The sequence below is a fragment of the Chiroxiphia lanceolata genome, chromosome 2, assembly GCF_009829145.1.
Source record: "Chiroxiphia lanceolata isolate bChiLan1 chromosome 2, bChiLan1.pri, whole genome shotgun sequence".
Lineage (NCBI taxonomy): Eukaryota > Metazoa > Chordata > Aves > Passeriformes > Pipridae > Chiroxiphia > Chiroxiphia lanceolata.
In genome coordinates this window covers 88,902,349-88,920,957 of record NC_045638.1, presented here as the reverse complement: position 1 = coordinate 88,920,957, position 18,609 = coordinate 88,902,349, and the positions used below count along the sequence as shown (strand labels likewise).

The window sequence follows — 18,609 nt, the reverse complement described above, 5'->3', positions numbered from 1 at the left end:
AGCACAGATAGTGCCACCATTGCCCCTGTTATCCCCATCCTGGATCGGAGGCCATGACTGGTCAGTGGCCAGAACTGCCTATCTCTGTGTATCTTGCAGGATGTGGCAACTGGAGGAAATTGTTCTATTTTGGGAAAGGCCGGGGGGTCCTTCACCCCTTTTGCAACCCTCAGTGGTGGCAGCTCTCCAACTGACCCTTCATATCCCAGCCAGGTGCCCATTCTGCCACCTGCCCTCTCCCCCTCAGACCTGAACCCACTGCTCCTCTTGTCCCTTTCTGGGTGCCCCTGGCCTCTCTGGCTGTCCTGCTGTGGAGCCCAGTGTGGCACTGACATGTGCATACACTGCCAGTCCCATGCTCTCGGGATGTCTGGCCACCATGGAGTTTCCTGGAGGTGAAGGGACATCACAGTGTCCCCCCAGCATGGGCGTGAGGAGGCTGCCTCTGCCCTGGGGTTGGAGCTTCACCGTGGATGTCATGTTTTAACCCCAGTCAGCAACTCGGCTCCACGCAGCCACTTGCTCACCCCCCACCAGTGGGATCAAGGAGAGAATTGGAAGGGTAAAAATGAGAAGACTCATGGGTTGAGATAAAGACAGTTTAATAGGGGAAGTAAAAGCAAAACAAGGAATTCATGCACCGCTTCTCATGGGCAGGCAGGTGTTCAGCCACCTCCAGGATAGCAGGGCTCTGTCACATGTAATGGTGACCTGGGAAGACAAAAGCCATCACTCCAAATGTCTCCCTCTTCCTTCTTCTTTCCCCAGCTCCATGTGCTAAGCATGATGGTATATGGTCTGGGATATCCCTTGGGTCAACCCTCTCACTGGTGGTGGGGGGGGGAAGAGCAGAAAAATCTTGGCTCTGTGTGAGCCCTGCACAGCCATAAGGAAACCATCCCTGTGTTACCAACACCATTTGCAACACAAATCCAAAACACAGCCCTGTATCAGCTACTCTGAAAAAACTAACTCTACCTCAGCCAAAACCAGCACATTCTCCCCCCTTATTCCTTACCATTTATGTCATGCTCAGCTCTCACACTATCCAATACGTTCTTGTTTACCACCACCCCCTTCCCATTCCTTGATTCAATATGCAGATACCATTCCCTTAGTCTATGGACCACGTCTGTGAAAGCTGTGTAAAATGCCCATAAATGTCCACAAAACATCCACTGAGTTCATTTAGCCTGTGACTTTGGGCTCCATCCATTATGGTGGTCAGTCAGGAAAGGAAAGGTGGTGTGTTCCGAGGAGTTATTGGGCACCAAAGCCAACTCAGGTCTGATCACTGTAGCACTTGCACTGCTTCTTGTAAGGCTTGTCCTCCATTGGTATGGATGGTTCCTTCCACTCTAATTCATGAAACATGCAACTCAAATAATGAGATACAGCAATTTAAAGATATTTCCATTACGATCTCCAACGTGGTCCCTCTGGAACAGGTTATAGGGTTTAACTTTGCAATAAACTCCTCCCCTTGCCCCTGCTTCAGCTTGAACTAACCCACAGACTGAAGTCCTTTAGGGTTGTACGTGCTCCGCGTGGAAACTTATCTGTGCACCACAATCACTACCACAGAGGTACAGACTCATCCACATCTACAGTTGCTTTGAGGTGCACCCGTTCCAGTGTGGCCTAATCCATGGGCTCTTCTTGCTGCCATGCGCTTGGGACGTGAACGCCCTGGGGACATTGAGCAACCCCTTTCTGCAGACATATGGAAATCTCGCTGGAGATACACTGGAACTCGGATATCTGGGGACAGAGGATACAGATGGTGTCCAGAGACTGGGGGCCCCAGAAACATCCCCTTTCCCTAGGCTCTTCCTGAGCTCAGTAGGGATGTGGACAGGGACTGAGACCTGACCCCATGTTGTGTAACTCCTCTGGCAGCAGCACAGAACCATTGCTGGACCCAGGGATTTGTGGACATGGGTACCCTGCCACTGTCCCACCACCCTTCTTATCCCTTCCCTGTGCTCCAGCCTCCCTGGATGTCCTGCCATGGGGCCTAGTGATGCACTGAGGTGTGTGGGTGCTGCTGGCCCCATGCAGCCAGCTGGGAACTTGGCCACATCAGAGCACCTGGGCCACTGCAGAGCTTCTTGGAAGTGCAGGGGCATCCCAAGGCTCTGGGGACAGAGGGACTCAAGTTGCTCACCAGCTCCCCATCCTTGGGACATAAATAATTACCAAATCCTCTCTGTGCCTCTGGGGACCCCATCAGCCAAAACTGGTCCCCCACGTCCTTCTGTGAGAGACGGGGGGGAGCTGCCACTGCCAGCAGTGATGACAGGAGCAGGAGGAGGGGGACTGTGGCTGGAGCATGGCACAGTCACCATGATGGTGCAGCATTGCTGGGTCTGGGCTGAGCTGAACTGGGGCGCCCAGCCCCAGCTTGGAGCCCAGAGAAGGCTGCTCGGGGCCATCAGGGCCCCTGGGAGATGCAAGGAGATTCTCAGCTCTCCGGTGCCACAGTCTCCACATTTGGGCAAGCCTATCCCTGACCTGCTGCTGTCCTGGGGAGCCCATCCCCAGAAACAGATCGGAGGTGGACTGTGCCACCACACGTGTCTCCAAGTGTCCCTGTGTCATCCCTGGCACCTCCTGCTGTCATATCCCCCTGTGGCACTAGGGGAACCATGGTGCCACAGCTTCAGGGTGCTGAGCACAAACTTGCCCTGGGCTATTTCTGGCCCAGCTGCCCCATGGAGAGATGGAGATGCTGGGTCAGAGATGTCCCATGGACTGAGGGCATGGCTGGGAAGGCACCTCATGTCCTGGGGAGTTGTTCCAAGCCTCCCCCCAACCCGCCATCCTCCTGGGGAGCCCATCCCAAGCCACAGCTCAGGAGGGGGAGAGATGTCACCACATGTGTCTCCAAATGATCCCATGTTGTCCCCAGCACCTCCTGCTGACAGGTCGCCATGACTCTGATTGCCCCAAGCCCCTTGCAACTGTCCTTGTCCTCTTTTGAATCTGACCAGGACCCTTTCAGATGTGAGGCAGCTCTGGATCTGGGCCCCAGCTGCCCCCTCCAGAGTCCCTGGGCCCCACAGTTGCTCACTCAACCCCAGGTGGCTGGACACCCTTTCCCTGCTGCCCATGCTCGGGCAGGACAAGCCAAAGTCAATGCGGTCTCAGCAGCTGGGAGAAATGGCCTGACCAGGCAAGAGGAGATGCCAATCTCCAGTGTATCCCAAAGCTCTGTGTCTGGACATGGGGCTGGGGTCCCGGGGACGGTTGCTTTCCAGAGGTGCTTTGAGCTACAGCTCTGCTGCCCCTCAGTGTCGCGTGACTGGGCTGAGCGCTGGACAGATTCACAGAAATCAGGCAGTGGCTTTTACTGGTGTTACTGTCAACACAAGGAGGAAATTTTTCAGCCTGAAGTTGTTGAGACAAAGGAACAGCTCGCCCAGCCAGGTCGCATGTGCCCTGTGGTTGCACAGTGCTCTGAGATACCTGGTCTAGTGCAGGATGGCCCAGCACACAGCAGGCCATTGCACCAGACAATCTGTGAAGATCCCATTCAAGTCAAACCATCCCATGACTTTGTGATTCTTTGTCCCTTCAAATTCCCCATCATTGCCCTGGAAAGTCCCCTCCCCACAGAGCCAGTGTCTCCCTGCCCCACGCTGGGGCACTCCATGAGAGCCCCAGCCAGTTGAAAGCATCACACAGACAAATGGCTTCACAGGGCTTCTTTTATTAGCAAAGACTGGGGGAAATACCCTTGGAGTCCAGGTACCAGCTGGAAAAGGGCTCGGCAGTTGCAAGGGACTCTTGGAGGTTGGGGCCGTCGCGCAACACCTCCACCTTCGTCCTGCTCTTTGAAAATAAAGAGGAGGGCACGAGTCTGCAGCTCTTCCAATGGAGTTCCCAGCACAGCCAGATGCTTCTTCCTATGAGGATAAGGCAGCATCTGGTTCTCCGGTGTCAATGCCAGCCCTGGGAGATCAGCTGCCACGGTGCGAGGAGGGCGAATGGGAGTGGGGAGGAGCCTGCGATGTTCAGCGATGGGATGTCTTGTGCTTTGTGACACCAGCATCTGTCCTGCAAAGGCAGCTGTCCTTAAGTCCAAGGGTCATCCCCGGCAGACACATAGTCCACCAACCCTGGGTCCATAGACCCCGAAACCCTGGTGTCTCTACCTGGAGGGATGGGATGTGCCCACTTCTGCAGCATGGAGATGGGTACTTGCCCCCATTTGAGGGGACAGCCCCCCTTTCAAGGCCCTTCCCAGGAGCTTCCCAGCCCTTTGCAGTGTTGGGGACCTCTCCAGGGACACCAACCCCTTGCCTTGCTGCCCCTGAGCTCTGTGTGCCCTCAGCTCTCACCTGGTGGCCAGGACAGGATCACCAGCTGGGCTGCCCCTCGCTGAGGTTGATCTGCTCCAGGATCTGGCTGTACCTCCGGGTGAGGGCGTTGGTGTCCCTGGTGAGGTGGGTGAGGACCTGCTGCAAGCCCGTCAGGTGGTGGGACAGGCGCTCCTCCAGCTGGGCATCCACAGCCTCGTTGCCGTCCGAGGATGTGTCCGTGTCGCTGTCGGCACCGGTCGGGCTCTGGTCGTTGACAGAGGCCAGGCCTTTCTCCACCATGGGCTTGATGGCCTTGAGCTGCTGGTAGCGCTCATAGAGGTCTGTGTGGCTGCCTGCGGCCGGGGCTGCCTCCTCCTCTTGCGGGAAGACCCCTCGGAGCAAGCTGGGGAACATCACCTCCTGCTCCATCTTCTGGGTGGCTGAGAAGTACTGCTCCATGGCCCCTCTCCCACAGCTCTGGCAGCGCTGCTCTGGGCTCTTCTCAGAGTGCCTCCTGCTCCCCGTCCCCGATGGGGGCTTTTTATGCAGTGCCGAGGCACATCCCTCCTCTGCTGTCCCCTCCTGCCTCGGCTGGGCTGCATGGCCGTGGGACTGGGCTTGGCTGCAGCCCAGCTGGAGCTCGGCCACACAGTGTCCCAGGCTCTGTGCAATCTCTCCTGGCCCAGCCTCCCTGTGGCCTTCACTCGAGCTGGCCGGAGGTCCTGCTGCATCCCCATGCCAGGAGCAGGGGAGCGGCAAGGAGCGAAGGCGCCTGGGGTCTTTCCCTCTGTCCCACTCCTACCCCTCTACATGTTCAGTTGTGGGGCCCTGTGAGAGTGGGTCCAGCTCCTGACCCCCGGGGCTGACAGTCTGCAAACAGCTGTGCTGCCAGGGGGTCCTCACCTCCTCCTCTTCTTGCTGCCATGCGCTGGGGGCGTGAACGCTCCAGGGACATTGAGCAACCCCTGTCTGTTACTGCCAGCCTGGACACGCCAGGAGACACTTATGTAATAGCTCACTGGGGGTGCAGGGGTGCACTGCTGCATGGAATCCTACGGGGGGTCATGGGGACATGCAATGGGGACAGAGATGGGACCAAACGCCGCAACGGAGAACTCCTGCAGTCATGGAACGGAGCCATCACTGCCCACAGCGGAGCACAGATAGTGCCACCATTGCCCCTGTTATCCCCATCCTGGATCGCAGGCCATGGCTGGTCAGTGGCCAGAACTGCCTATCTCTGTGTATCTTGCAGGATGTGGCAACTGGAGGAAATTGTTCTATTTTGGGAAAGGCCGGGGGGTCCTTCACCCCTTTTGCAACCCTCAGTGGTGGCAGCTCTCCAACTGACCCTTCATATCCCAGCCAGGTGCCCATTCTGCCACCTGCCCTCTCCCCCTCAGACCTGAACCCACTGCTCCTCTTGTCCCTTTCTGGGTGCCCCTGGCCTCTCTGGCTGTCCTGCTGTGGAGCCCAGTGTGGCACTGACATGTGCATACACTGCCAGTCCCATGCTCTCGGGATGTCTGGCCACCATGGAGTTTCCTGGAGGTGAAGGGACATCACAGTGTCCCCCCAGCATGGGCGTGAGGAGGCTGCCTCTGCCCTGGGGTTGGAGCTTCACCGTGGATGTCATGTTTTAACCCCAGTCAGCAACTCGGCCCCACGCAGCCACTTGCTCACCCCCCACCAGTGGGATCAAGGAGAGAATTGGAAGGGTAAAAATGAGAAGACTCATGGGTTGAGATAAAGACAGTTTAATAGGGGAAGTAAAAGCAAAACAAGGAATTCATGCACCGCTTCTCATGGGCAGGCAGGTGTTCAGCCACCTCCAGGATAGCAGGGCTCTGTCACATGTAATGGTGACCTGGGAAGACAAAAGCCATCACTCCAAATGTCTCCCTCTTCCTTCTTCTTTCCCCAGCTCCATGTGCTAAGCATGATGGTATATGGTCTGGGATATCCCTTGGGTCAACCCTCTCACTGGTGGTGGGGGGGGGAAGAGCAGAAAAATCTTGGCTCTGTGTGAGCCCTGCACAGCCATAAGGAAACCATCCCTGTGTTACCAACACCGTTTGCAACACAAATCCAAAACACAGCCCTGTATCAGCTACTCTGAAAAAACTAACTCTACCTCAGCCAAAACCAGCACATTCTCCCCCCTTATTCCTTACCATTTATGTCATGCTCAGCTCTCACACTATCTAATATGTTCTTGTTTACCACCACCCCCTTCCCATTCCTTGATTCAATATGCAGATACCATTCCCTTAGTCTATGGACCACGTCTGTGAAAGCTGTGTAAAATGCCCATAAATGTCCACAAAACATCCACTGAGTTCATTTAGCCTGTGACTTTGGGCTCCATCCATTATGGTGGTCAGTCAGGAAAGGAAAGGTGGTGTGTTCCGAGGAGTTATTGGGCACCAAAGCCAACTCAGGTCTGATCACTGTAGCACTTGCACTGCTTCTTGTAAGGCTTGTCCTCCATTGGTATGGATGGTTCCTTCCACTCTAATTCATGAAACATGCAACTCAAATAATGAGATACAGCAATTTAAAGATATTTCCATTACGATCTCCAACGTGGTCCCTCTGGAACAGGTTATAGGGTTTAACTTTGCAATAAACTCCTCCCCTTGCCCCTGCTTCAGCTTGAACTAACCCACAGACTGAAGTCCTTTAGGGTTGTACGTGCTCCGCGTGGAAACTTATCTGTGCACCACAATCACTACCACAGAGGTACAGACTCATCCACATCTACAGTTGCTTTGAGGTGCACCCGTTCCAGTGTGGCCTAATCCATGGGCTCTTCTTGCTGCCATGCGCTTGGGACGTGAACGCCCTGGGGACATTGAGCAACCCCTTTCTGCAGACATATGGAAATCTCGCTGGAGATACACTGGAACTCGGATATCTGGGGACAGAGGATACAGATGGTGTCCAGAGATTGGCATTTGCCTGCCCAGGCACATCACCATGGCTCTAATCAAAATGTTGTCAGTATGGTATCAGGAGGTCCCCAGGCATGTCAGGGTAACGTGATCAGCACTGCAGCTCTACAGAGAGCAGTGAAAGCACAAAGAAGCCACTAATGAGCACTAAACTGTAATATACAGTCAGGCCAGGAGTCCCATACATACAGGTCCTAGGCAAGTGCCGAGGCCTCACACTGATAGCTGAACAGCAATCACAGGTCTAAATTCAAACCAGCACAGCCCAATCCAAACTGTCATTCACAGGTTCATGGAGAACACATTGGTCTGCAACCACTGTCAGCGTCTGCTCAGAGATGTCTTTCCCCTGGGGACATGTGGGCAGGAGTCACCCCAGCCAGCTCCTGAGAGGGGACTCAATGCCACAACTCCCCAGGACATGAGGTGCCTTCCCAGTCATGCCCTCAGTCCATGGGACATCTCTGACCCAGCATCTCCATCTCTCCATGGGGCAGCTGGGCCAGAGATAGCCCAGGGCAAGTTTGTGCTCAGCACCCTGAAGCTGTGGCTCCATGGTTCCCCTAGTGCCACGGGGGGATATGACAGCAGGAGGTGCCAGGGATGACACAGGGACACTTGGGGACACGTGTGGTGGCACAGTCCGCCTCCGATCTGTTTCTGGGGATGGGCTCCCCAGGACAGCAGCAGGTCAGGGATAGGCTTGCCCAAATGTGGAGACTGTGGCACCGGAGAGCTGAGAATCTCCTTGCATCTCCCAGGGGCCCTGATGGCCCCGAGCAGCCTTCTCTGGGCTCCAAGCTGGGGCTGGGCGCCCCAGTTCAGCTCAGCCCAGACCCAGCAATGCTGCACCATCATGGTGACTGTGCCATGCTCCAGCCACAGTCCCCCTCCTCCTGCTCCTGTCATCACTGCTGGCAGTGGCAGCTCCCCCCCGTCTCTCACAGAAGGACGTGGGGGACCAGTTTTGGCTGATGGGGTCCCCAGAGGCACAGAGAGGATTTGGTAATTATTTATGTCCCAAGGATGGGGAGCTGGTGAGCAACTTGAGTCCCTCTGTCCCCAGAGCCCTGGGATGCTCCTGTACTTCCAAGAAGCTCTGCAGTGGGTTGACCCAAGGGATATCCAAGGCCATATAGCATCACGCTCAGCACATGGAGATGGGAAAGAAGAAGGAAAAGGGAGACATTTGGAGTGATGGCTTTTGTCTTCCCAGGTCACCATTACATGTGATAGAGCCCTGCTGTCCTGGAGGTGGCTGAACACCTGCCTGCCCATGAGAAGCGGTGCATTAATTCCTTGTTTTGCTTTGTTTGTGTGCACAGCTTTTACTTCCCCTATTAAACTGTCTTTATCTCAACCCATGAGCCTTCTCATTTTTACCCTTCCAATTCTCTCCCTGATCCCACTGGTGGGGGGTGAGCAAGTGGCTGCGTGGGGCCGAGTTGCTGACTGGGGTTAAAACATGACATCCATGGTGAAGCTCTAACCCCAGGGCAGAGGCAGCCTCCTAACGCCCATGCTGGGGGGACACTGTGATGTCCCTTCACCTCCAGGAAACTCCATGGTGGCCAGACATCCCGAGAGCATGGGACTGGCAGTGTATGCACATGTCAGTGCCACACTGGGCTCCACAGCAGGACAGCCAGAGAGGCCAGGGGCACCCAGAAAGGGACAAGAGGAGCAGTGGGTTCAGGTCTGAGGGGGAGAGGGTAGGTGGCAGAATGGGCACCTGGCTGGGGTGAGGGGTCAGTTGGAGAGCTGCCACCACTGAGGGTTGCAAAAGGGGTGAAGGACCCCCCGGCCTTTCCCAAAATAGAACAATTTCCTCCAGTTGCCACATCCTGCAAGATACACAGAGATAGGCAGTTCTGGCCACTGACCAGCCATGGCCTGCGATCCAGGATGGGGATAACAGGGGCAATGGTGGCACTATCTGTGCTCCGCTGTGGGCAGTGATGGCTCCGTTCCATGACTGCAGGAGTTCTCCGTTGCGGCGTTTGGTCCCATCTCTGTCCCCATTGCATGTCCCCATGACCCCCCGTAGGATTCCATGCAGCAGTGCACCCCTGCACCCCCAGTGAGCTATTACATAAGTGTCTCCTGGCGTGTCCAGGCTGGCAGTAACAGACAGGGGTTGCTCAATGACCCTGGAGCGTTCACGTCCCCAGCGCGTGGCAGCAAGAAGAGGAGGAGGTGAGGACCCCCTGGCAGCACAGCTGTTTGCAGACTGTCAGCCCCAGGGGTCAGGAGCTGGACCCACTCTCACAGGGCCCCACAACTGAACATGTAGAGGGGTAGGAGTGGGACAGAGGGAAAGACCCCAGGCGCCTTCGCTCCTTGCCGCTCCCCTGCTCCTGGCATGGGGATGCAGCAGGACCTCCGGCCAGCTCGAGTGAAGGCCACGGGGAGGCTGAGCCAGGAGAGATTGCACAGAGCCTGGGACACTGTGTGGCCGAGCTCCAGCTGGGCTGCAGCCAAGCCCAGTCCCACGGCCGTGCAGCCCAGCCGAGGCAGGAGGGGACAGCAGAGGAGGGATGTGCCTCGGCACTGCATAAAAAGCCCCCATCGGGGACGGGGAGCAGGAGGCACCCGGAGAAGAGCCCAGAGCAGCGCTGCCGGAGCTGTGGGAGAGGGGCCATGGAGCAGTACTTCTCAGCCACCCAGAAGATGGAGCAGGAGGTGATGTTCCCCAGCTTGCTCCGAGGGGTCTTCCCACAAGAGGAGGAGGCAGCCCCTGCCGCAGGCAGCCACACAGACCTCTATGAGCGCTACCAGCAGCTCAAGGCCATCAAGCCCATGGTGGAGAAAGGCCTGGCCTCTGTCAACGACCAGAGCCCGACCGGTGCCGACAGCGACACGGACACATCCTCGGACGGCAACGAGGCTGTGGATGCCCAGCTGGAGGAGCGCCTGTCCCACCACCTGACGGGCTTGCAGCAGGTCCTCACTCACCTCACCAGGGACACCAACGCCCTCACCCGGAGGTACAGCCAGATCCTGGAGCAGATCAACCTCAGCGAGGGGCAGCCCAGCTGGTGATCCTGTCCTGGCCACCAGGTGAGAGCTGAGGGCACACAGAGCTCAGGGGCAGCAAGGCAAGGGGTTGGTGTCCCTGGAGAGGTCCCCAACACTGCAAAGGGCTGGGAAGCTCCTGGGAAGGGCCTTGAAAGGGGGGCTGTCCCCTCAAATGGGGGCAGGTACCCATCTCCATGCTGCAGAAGTGGGCACATCCCATCCCTCCAGGCAGAGACTCCAGAGCTTCGGGGTCTATGGACCCAGGGTTGGTGGACTGTGTGTCTGCCGGGGATGACCCTTGGACTTAAGGACAGCTGCCTTTGCAGGACAGATGCTGGTGTCACAAAGCACAAGACGTCCCATCGCTGAACATCGCAGGCTCCTCCCCACTCCCATTCGCCCTCCTCGCACCGTGGCAGCTGATCTCCCAGGGCTGGCATTGACACCGGAGAACCAGATGCTGCCTTATCCTCATAGGAAGAAGCATCTGGCTGTGCTGGGAACTCCATTGGAAGAGCTGCAGACTCGTGCCCTCCTCTTTATTTTCAAAGAGCAGGACGAAGGTGGAGGTGTTGCGCGACGGTCCCAACCTCCAACAGTCCCTTGCAACTGCCGAGCCCTTTTCCAGCTGGTACCTGGACTCCAAGGGTATTTCCCCCAGTCTTTGCTAATAAAAGAAGCCCTGTGAAGCCATTTGTCTGTGTGATGCTTTCAACTGGCTGGGGCTCTCATGGAGTGCCCCAGCATGGGGCAGGGAGACACTGGCTCTGTGGGGAGGGGACTTTCCAGGGCAATGATGGGGAATTTGAAGGGACAAAGAATCACAAAGTCATGGGATGGTTTGGCTTGAATGGGATCTTCACAGATCGTCTGGTGCAATGGCCTGCTGTGTGCTGGGCCATCCTGCACTAGACCAAGTATCTCAGAGCACTGTGCGACCACAGGGCACATGCGACCTGGCTGGGCGAGCTGTTCCTTTGTCTCAACAACTTCAGGCTGAAAAATTTCTTCCTTGTGTTGACAGCAACACCAGTAAAAGCCACTGCCTGATTTCTGTGCACAAGGGAGCGTGAATCTGTCCAGCGCTCAGCCCAGTCATGTGACACTGAGGGGCAGCAGAGCTGTAGCTCAAAGCACCTCTGGAAAGCAACCGTCCCCGGGACCCCAGCCCCATGTCCAGACACAGAGCTTTGGGATACACTGGAGATTGGCATCTCCTCTTGCCTGGTCAGGCCATTTCTCCCAGCTGCTGAGACCGCATTGACTTTGGCTTGTCCTGCCCGAGCATGGGCAGCAGGGAAAGGGTGTCCAGTCACCTGGGGTTGAGTGAGCAACTGTGGGGCCCAGGGACTCTGGAGGGGGCAGCTGGGACCCAGATCCAGAGCTGCCTCACATCTGAAAGGGTCCTGGTCAGATTCAAGAGAGGACAAGGACAGTTGCAAGGGGCTTGGGGCAATCAGAGTCATGGCGACCTGTCAGCAGGAGGTGCTGGGGACAACATGGGATCATTTGGAGACACATGTGGTGACATCTCCCCCTCCTGAGCTGTGGCTTGGGATGGGCTCCCCAGGAGGATGGCGGGTTGGGGGGAGGCTTGCCCAGACCCCAGGCCTGTGGCCCAGACACCCACGTAGCTAATTGCACTACCAACCCAAAGTCCTGCTTTTCTACTTATCTTTCTCTTATTGAGAGAAAACGGAGCATGAGGGGGATACTGGGAGAGACCTAGGCCATTCCCATTGCAATGCCACCTCCAGGTGGGGCATGATGGAGCACTGTCTTTGGAGTTCCTCTGCCCCCAGGATGATTGCAGAGCCGGATGTTGAACCATAAGGAATGGATGGACATTGGTTCCCAGTGAGGTGAGGTCAACAAAGGATGCTATGTCCCTCTGGTGGTCTACCTGTCTGGAGCTCAAGAGTTGAGATCTGTGTCTCCTGGAGAACAGGGCCAGCTGTGCTGGTTTTGCTGGGGTAGAGTTAATTTTCTTCACTGTAGTTGGTATGGAACTATGTTTTGGATTTGTGCTGAACACACAGTTGATAATACAACAATTGTTATCACTGACATTGCTTGCACAGCTCCCAGGCCTTTTCTGTATTTTGTACTGCCATGCTGATGAGGAGGCTGGAGGTGCATGGGAATCTGGGAGAAGACACAACAGGGAGAGTTGTGTGGTGATCCCAACTGACCCAATGGATATTCCATACCATATGACATCGTGCTCGGTATGTAAAGCGGGAGGAGGAAGAAAGAAAGGGGAGATTTCTGGAGTGATTGTGTTTGTCTTTACAGGTCACTTTTACCTGCGATGGAGCTCTGCTGTCCTGGAGATGGCTAAATCCCTGCCTGCCCATGGGAAGTGGTCAATGAATTTCTTGTTTTGCTGTGTTTGCAGGATGGCTTTTGCTTTCCCTATTAAACTGCCTTTATGTCAATCCATGTGTTTTCTCACTTTCACCCTTATCCCACTCGTAGTGGGGTGAGTGAGCAGCTCTTGGTGGTTCTGGTGCCTGGCTGGGATTAAACCAGAACAGTGCCACAGCGAGGAAGACCTGCAGTCACCTCCAGCAGTGACTTTGGGCTCAGGTAGCATGCTCAGCAGCTGGAGAGGCTCGTGGTGCTCCAGCGAAGTGTCATACCAGGAATAGGATGAAGCACTCCCCATCACTGTTGAACACGACCAATGACAGACGCAAGATGTTCCCAGAAAAGGTCTGTGCCCTGGCACAGCTGGAAGGGCTTGCTGACGTCTTCTGCGCCACTTGCAACCCCCCAGGACTTGTGGGTCTGTCTCTAAGAGCTGCTGTCTGTCCAGCTGGCCCTTACTCCGGTGTGTCACAGGAACCTTCTGCCTGCTCGGATTGCAGGGCATTGCGTCACGCTGCCCCAGGGATGCGTCAAGCCCTCACGATGCCCTGCTGCTGCTGAACATCCCTGCTGGCCACAGCTGATAAGAGATGTTAGATGGCCACAGGAAAGGTCTTTGTCCTGGAAAAACCCAGCGCTGGTCCCAGAGGGACCTTGGCAGACGGGGCAGATCAGGCCGTCTCTGGTCTGGCAGGGGGTGCTGGCTCTGCGCTGCCCTGGGCAGGCTCCCGGGGCACCCGCACTGTTGCCATCCACCACGGGGAAATATGTTTTCTGTTCATATCGTTGAAGCAAATCAGGATGGTAGCACTTCCTTTAAATCTGTTTAGGGGCATCAAAGCCAGCAGAGAGCAGTGACCTGGGCACAGAGGCTCAGCATCAGGAAGACGAGAGAAAGTACAGCTTTGACCCAAAATGTCAAAAGAATGAGAAACTCCAAATTCCCTTCTCTAACCCGGCCCAAGAAGTCCTAATCACACAACCACCCACCCCCATGGATAGGGGACTGCCAGCATCCCCACCCCTCCCGCAGGGCAGGTTTCCCATCTGCACACCCCTGCTTTTCAATTTGGGGTGGTCTGGTCTCGGCTGGACCTCCTGCTGCTACCTATTGCCTGCTCAGGGAGATGCTGGAGGAAAGAACCTCACAAATTCACACTTGGTCCCCCCAGGTCTGGCTCTGCTGTCAGCCGAGTTGGCTGTGAGTCAGCAAGGTGTCCTCAGGGGACAGTCAGTGGAGGGAGGGGATCCTTCCGTTCTGCTCAGCCCTGGTGAGGCCTCACCTGGTGCACTGTTTCCAACACAAGAGAGTCATAGAGCTGGAGGAGCAGGTCCAGCAGAGGGTGACAAAGATGATTAAGAGCCTGCAGCATCTCTCTTATGAGGAAAGGCTGAGGGAGCTGGGCCTGTTTACCCTTGAGAGAGATGACCTAAAGGGAATCTCATCTATGTATATAAGTGTCTGAAGGGAGGTGCCAATAGGATGGATCCAGTCTCTTCTCTGTGGTGCTGAGCAATAGGACAAGAGGCAATGGAGAGAAACTGATGCACAGGAAGTTCTACCTTAACATGAGGAAGAACTTCTTTACTGTGTAGATGACTGACCACTGGAAGAGGTTGCCCAGAGAAGTTGTGGTTCTCCTTCCCTGGAGACATGTCTGGACACAATCCTGCGTAATATGCTCTAGGGGACCCTGCTTGAGCGGGGAGGTTGGACTAGATGACCTTCAATGGTCCCTTCCCATCTTACCCATTCTATGAATCCGTGATTTAATCCATCTGATTGTCATTTCCCTTTTTAATGTAATGAGCTTTCAGCAGAGACATCTTCCAGCCCAGGGGAACACTCATCCCAGTCCCTCTGGGTGAGGAGGGCCCACAAGGTGTGGGCAGAACCAGGATATGCAGCAGCTGCAGCAGTGGCTGCAAACAGAGCTATGCTGGTGCAATCACTTCCACCAGTCAATCCAAGGAGCTCTCAAGTTCTGCTGGAACATCACCTGAGAGCAGAATCAAACCCTGGGAGGTATCCAACTATCCCATCCCTCTGTACAGCACTGGTGGGAAGCAGGGGTGAGGGAACAGCACCCAGGGCATGGCGAGAGGCCTCCCCAGGGAAGAGGTGCTCGAGAAAGAGCTTTGAGACGCTGCACAGAGCAGGAAGTCTCACAAAACACGCACAGGGACAGAGGCAGTGCAGGAGGAAGCAGGGTAAAACCCAGCAAAAAAAGGGAATTAGATAAAAAACTGTCACAACTGGAGCAGCCTCAACTGGAAGTGTTTTAACCCCAGAGGTGCCAAGCACCCTGCAGTGACATTCGTAAGAGCTGCAGATCCACAGCCCATCTGGAACGTTTGTGTTCAGTATGTAGATTTAGGAGCCAACAACCAAGTGAGAAGGCAGAAAGGTTGGATCCTCATTGCCAGCAAAGAAAAAGCAACATAAGAATGCAAAATATAGAGAGGGAATTAATTAGGAAGCACATATATTTTTGTTAGCTGTTCAGAACTAATTTCACAGCAAGACTCTGGCTGCAGCACCTGCATGGGCTGGTCAAGGGCATGCTCAAGGGTCAGGAGAAATGCCACTGAGAAATAAAGAGGAACCTACACAACTACGCTCTGGGTCTTTTAAAGTATATGCTGCGTGAACAATCTCCCACTCCCACAATTAAAACAACTGAAAAAGAGATAAATCAAAGTTATTATCCTGTTACAAATATCAGTCACCCACGTATTGACACACTTCAACAGAACAGAAGAACAAATAATTAAACACAAAGTATTTAATCAGGCTTTTATTACATGAAAGCGAGTAAAGCTTCACTTTCCAAGCCATGGACGGTTCAACAGCTGCAGCCACATTGCCGACGGTCCTGGTGTGGCATTAATTCATCCTGTGATGTGTCGCCGCTGGAGAAATCCTCAGCGGATTGGGTAGAAATCCTCCAAAAGGTCTCCTATTCTTTTCTTTTCTGTAAGAGGTGGGAAAACCTAATCAGCATTTGAGATCAATCCGGAATATGTTTTATATTAAAATCTTAAGGTTAACAAAGCCACCAAAAATCTGATTTTTGCTACTAACAGTGAATCACCAGCTTGCTGTTTTAACTAAATGCATAACTTCTTTCCCATAGGGTTCTCCACAGATCCCTGCAAAGGGATCTCCGTATTAACACTTTTTTATTTGTACATACTCTATCCAACATGGCACGATGCAGACCACAATCCAACAGCCAGAGTCACCTAACTGTATTGTGTCAGAAAATGGACAGTTTTCACCAAAATTTGCCATGGCCTCTTTGGGCTCAGTGACTACATTTAGTAAAAAACTGCTGTTCTTCACCACAGCTCTAAGCCAACAGCACTTCAGGCTTCCTGCCATTTCTATTTACTCTTTTTTCACCTGCTCTGGTTGTTTTCTGAATATTCATCACGCAATTTCTGAATCTACATGCATGGGCATTTTGTAGAATAAACAGTATAATTGTGATGTTACAAGAATAAGACCTGAGATTTCTAATTTCCGTTACTTTATTTCTTCCTCAGTGGTACAAGTTTGGTCTATTCTTATTTTCTTTTTCTTCTGCTATTTCTATATTAAAATAAGTTTTTAAGAGGAAGAGGTGGTCGTCAAGGCAGATCAACAGCTCAATAAAAATATCTATTTTCATATGATAAAATCCTTAATACTGTTGCAATTTAGATTGTGAATAAGCAGGAGAGATTTAGCCCAGCAATATCTTTACACAAGTGTTCCAGCACTTGTTAACTGGAACATAAGGCAGGCTGAAGTCTCATTTAAAAAACCAACTCATCGTACCTGCCACCTTAAAGTCTTCTGGGTGATGCCTGACATACTCCAACAGCTCTCTGTCCCTTTTGGCATAGATGTAATCTGTACGTTTCGCCAGGTAGTAGCCAACAAACCACCCCACAGTGGTGAACAGGACCTGGCGGTGAACACCTGCAGCAGGAAGAGGAATGTCCATGTCCCTCTGTCCCAGCTCCTCTCCCTGGGGGCCTCAGGCAGCCCCCTGCTTTCCTCGGGTCCCCCATGCCCCAGCACCTCCCTCCCTGCCTTCCCCCAGTGAAGGTCTCTACACACCCACACCTCCCACAGCCCCTGCCAGACCCCCGGAGAGATCCCCTTTCCTCAGGGCTCCTTCCCCTTCCTGCCCTCCATATCCCTCAGAGAGTCACCTCAAATCCCCTCTATACCCATACCACGTCCCTTTCTCAGCCCCCTCCAATTACCTCCAATCCCCCCCAACCAACAGACCCCTCATTTCAGGGCTCCCACTCCTTCACTCCCATCCCCTCACAGAGACACCCAAAATCACAACAGAGCACCCCATTCCCCTCCAACCCTCCCATCACTCCTCACTCAGGGTTCCCTCACCTTCCCTCCCCATTCATCCCTCAGACTGACCCCAAATCCCACACATTCCATTCACCAGCCCCACATACTCTCTCATTTCAGGGCCCCCTCCCCTTCAACCCTCAAGGTCACTCCAAATCCCACATACCCCCTTCCCCAGCCCTCCAAATCTGCTCTATCTCTCCATCCCCTCACCTCAGGTCTCCCTCCCCCAGCCCCAGTATCCCTCACGGTCACCCCAAATTCCCCACACCCGCTCCCGCAGCCCCCTCCAGCCCCTCACTCCCAGCAGTTTCCCCTCCTCCCCCTTCATTTATCCCTCAGAGTGACCCCAAATCCCACACAGCACTTTCCAAGCCCCATACTCTCCCTCTATCCCAGCCCCCGTATCCCTCACTATATCCCTCCTTATATCCCTCTCAGGGCCCCCTCCCCTTCACTCCCGCCCCTATAAGCCTCAAGGTCACCCCAAATCCCACACACTCACTTCTGCAGCGCCCCTACCCCTTCCAGCCCCTCACTCCTGGCAGTTTCTCCTCCTCCACCTGCATTTATCCCTCAGAGTGACCCCAAATCCCACAAAACCCCCTCCCCAGCCCCTCACTTCAGCCCCCCCCCCCGCTCCGTTTCCCCCTCGCCTCAGGCTCCCCCTTGTCTCCTCGCACCGGCTCGGAGGACGGGGCGCTGGTTGAAGGTGTTGTCCAGCAGAGCCGTCATCCACCCCACGAAGCCCAGCCAGACCGAGCAGCGGTTGAACAGCGGCGGCGGCGGCAGCGACCGCGACTCGTCGGGCAGGAACACCATGGCTGCGGCCCGCCCAAGGTGACTCGGCGGAGCGGAACGCCGGCTGCACCTTCCGCCGCCCGCCCGCGTCCCGCTCCCGCGTTCCGCTGCCTTCCCCTGATTTTGGTTATTTCGCCAAAAAACACCCCAAAATCCAACCCCCCGGCCCACAAACCCACCTACCCACCCCTACCCGAGGCTGAGCGGCTCTAGCAGGGGTCGGGGGGGGGGGGGGGGGCGGTTCCCGCAGCCCCGAGGCCACTGGGTGAGGCGGCCCCGCTGCCTCCGGAGGGCCAGGGAGGCCGGTCGGTAAGTAAATTAGGGGATTAATAAAGCACTAAAATCGAAGCCCATTAATTTTCAGAGGTCGTCCTGCCGACAGATTAAATACTGAGACCTACACCATGTTGTTAGTTTTTGCTTTTTTAATTATTACGAAACCACATTAAATCACTTGCCACCATAGCAGGATTGATAGAACCATTAAAAAACCCCTTGCATTAAAAAGACAACACCGGTCCTAAAGGCTTCTCAGCCTCTTCCCTAAAAATGTATTATTTAGCTTTTCTCCACACAGGAGGAGGTTGGGCAGTCACTGCTCCCCAGTAGGAGATGCTTAAGTTGAAGCAGGAATTACAGAATGGCCAGAGGTGGTCACTTAAGTCACTGCCCCGGGCTGAATTTCACAGAATAGTTTGGGTTGGAAGAGACCTTAAAGATCATCTCATTACAACCCTCTGCCATGTGCAGGGATACCTTCCACTAGACCAGGCTCCTCAGAGCTCTGTCCAAACTGGCC

At 54.7% G+C, this 18,609-nt stretch overlaps 3 protein-coding genes across 4 annotated transcripts; 1 reads left to right on the top strand and 2 right to left on the bottom strand.

The window, feature by feature from the left end:
• Positions 1 to 3,692: 3,692 nt before the first annotated feature.
• On the bottom strand, positions 3,693 to 4,836 carry LOC116782891 (thyroid hormone-inducible hepatic protein-like). 2 transcript variants are annotated; one of them, XM_032679949.1, is made up of 2 exons: positions 4,339 to 4,836; positions 3,693 to 4,061 (listed from the first exon to the last, which is right to left on the bottom strand). In XM_032679949.1, the coding sequence occupies exon 1, from the start codon at positions 4,761 to 4,763 to the stop codon at positions 4,362 to 4,364; it is 402 nt and encodes a 133-aa protein (XP_032535840.1). In that variant the 5' UTR covers positions 4,764 to 4,836; the 3' UTR covers positions 3,693 to 4,061; positions 4,339 to 4,361. The 2 variants fall into 2 exon arrangements, with proteins under 2 accessions (XP_032535840.1, XP_032535839.1); XM_032679948.1 differs by having other exon boundaries at positions 3,693 to 4,059; positions 4,344 to 4,835.
• A 4,988-nt stretch (positions 4,837 to 9,824) lies between these two features.
• Positions 9,825 to 10,969, top strand: LOC116782890 (thyroid hormone-inducible hepatic protein-like). Its single transcript, XM_032679947.1, has 2 exons — positions 9,825 to 10,318; positions 10,603 to 10,969. The coding sequence occupies exon 1, from the start codon at positions 9,899 to 9,901 to the stop codon at positions 10,298 to 10,300; it is 402 nt and encodes a 133-aa protein (XP_032535838.1). The 5' UTR covers positions 9,825 to 9,898; the 3' UTR covers positions 10,301 to 10,318; positions 10,603 to 10,969.
• A 4,448-nt stretch (positions 10,970 to 15,417) lies between these two features.
• On the bottom strand, positions 15,418 to 17,904 carry LOC116782892 (NADH dehydrogenase [ubiquinone] 1 subunit C2-like). Its single transcript, XM_032679950.1, has 3 exons — positions 17,693 to 17,904; positions 16,470 to 16,613; positions 15,418 to 15,621 (listed from the first exon to the last, which is right to left on the bottom strand). Exons 1-3 carry the CDS (start codon positions 17,829 to 17,831, stop codon positions 15,572 to 15,574), a joined length of 333 nt encoding a protein of 110 aa, XP_032535841.1. The 5' UTR covers positions 17,832 to 17,904; the 3' UTR covers positions 15,418 to 15,571.
• Between the last annotated feature and the right edge of the window lie 705 nt (positions 17,905 to 18,609).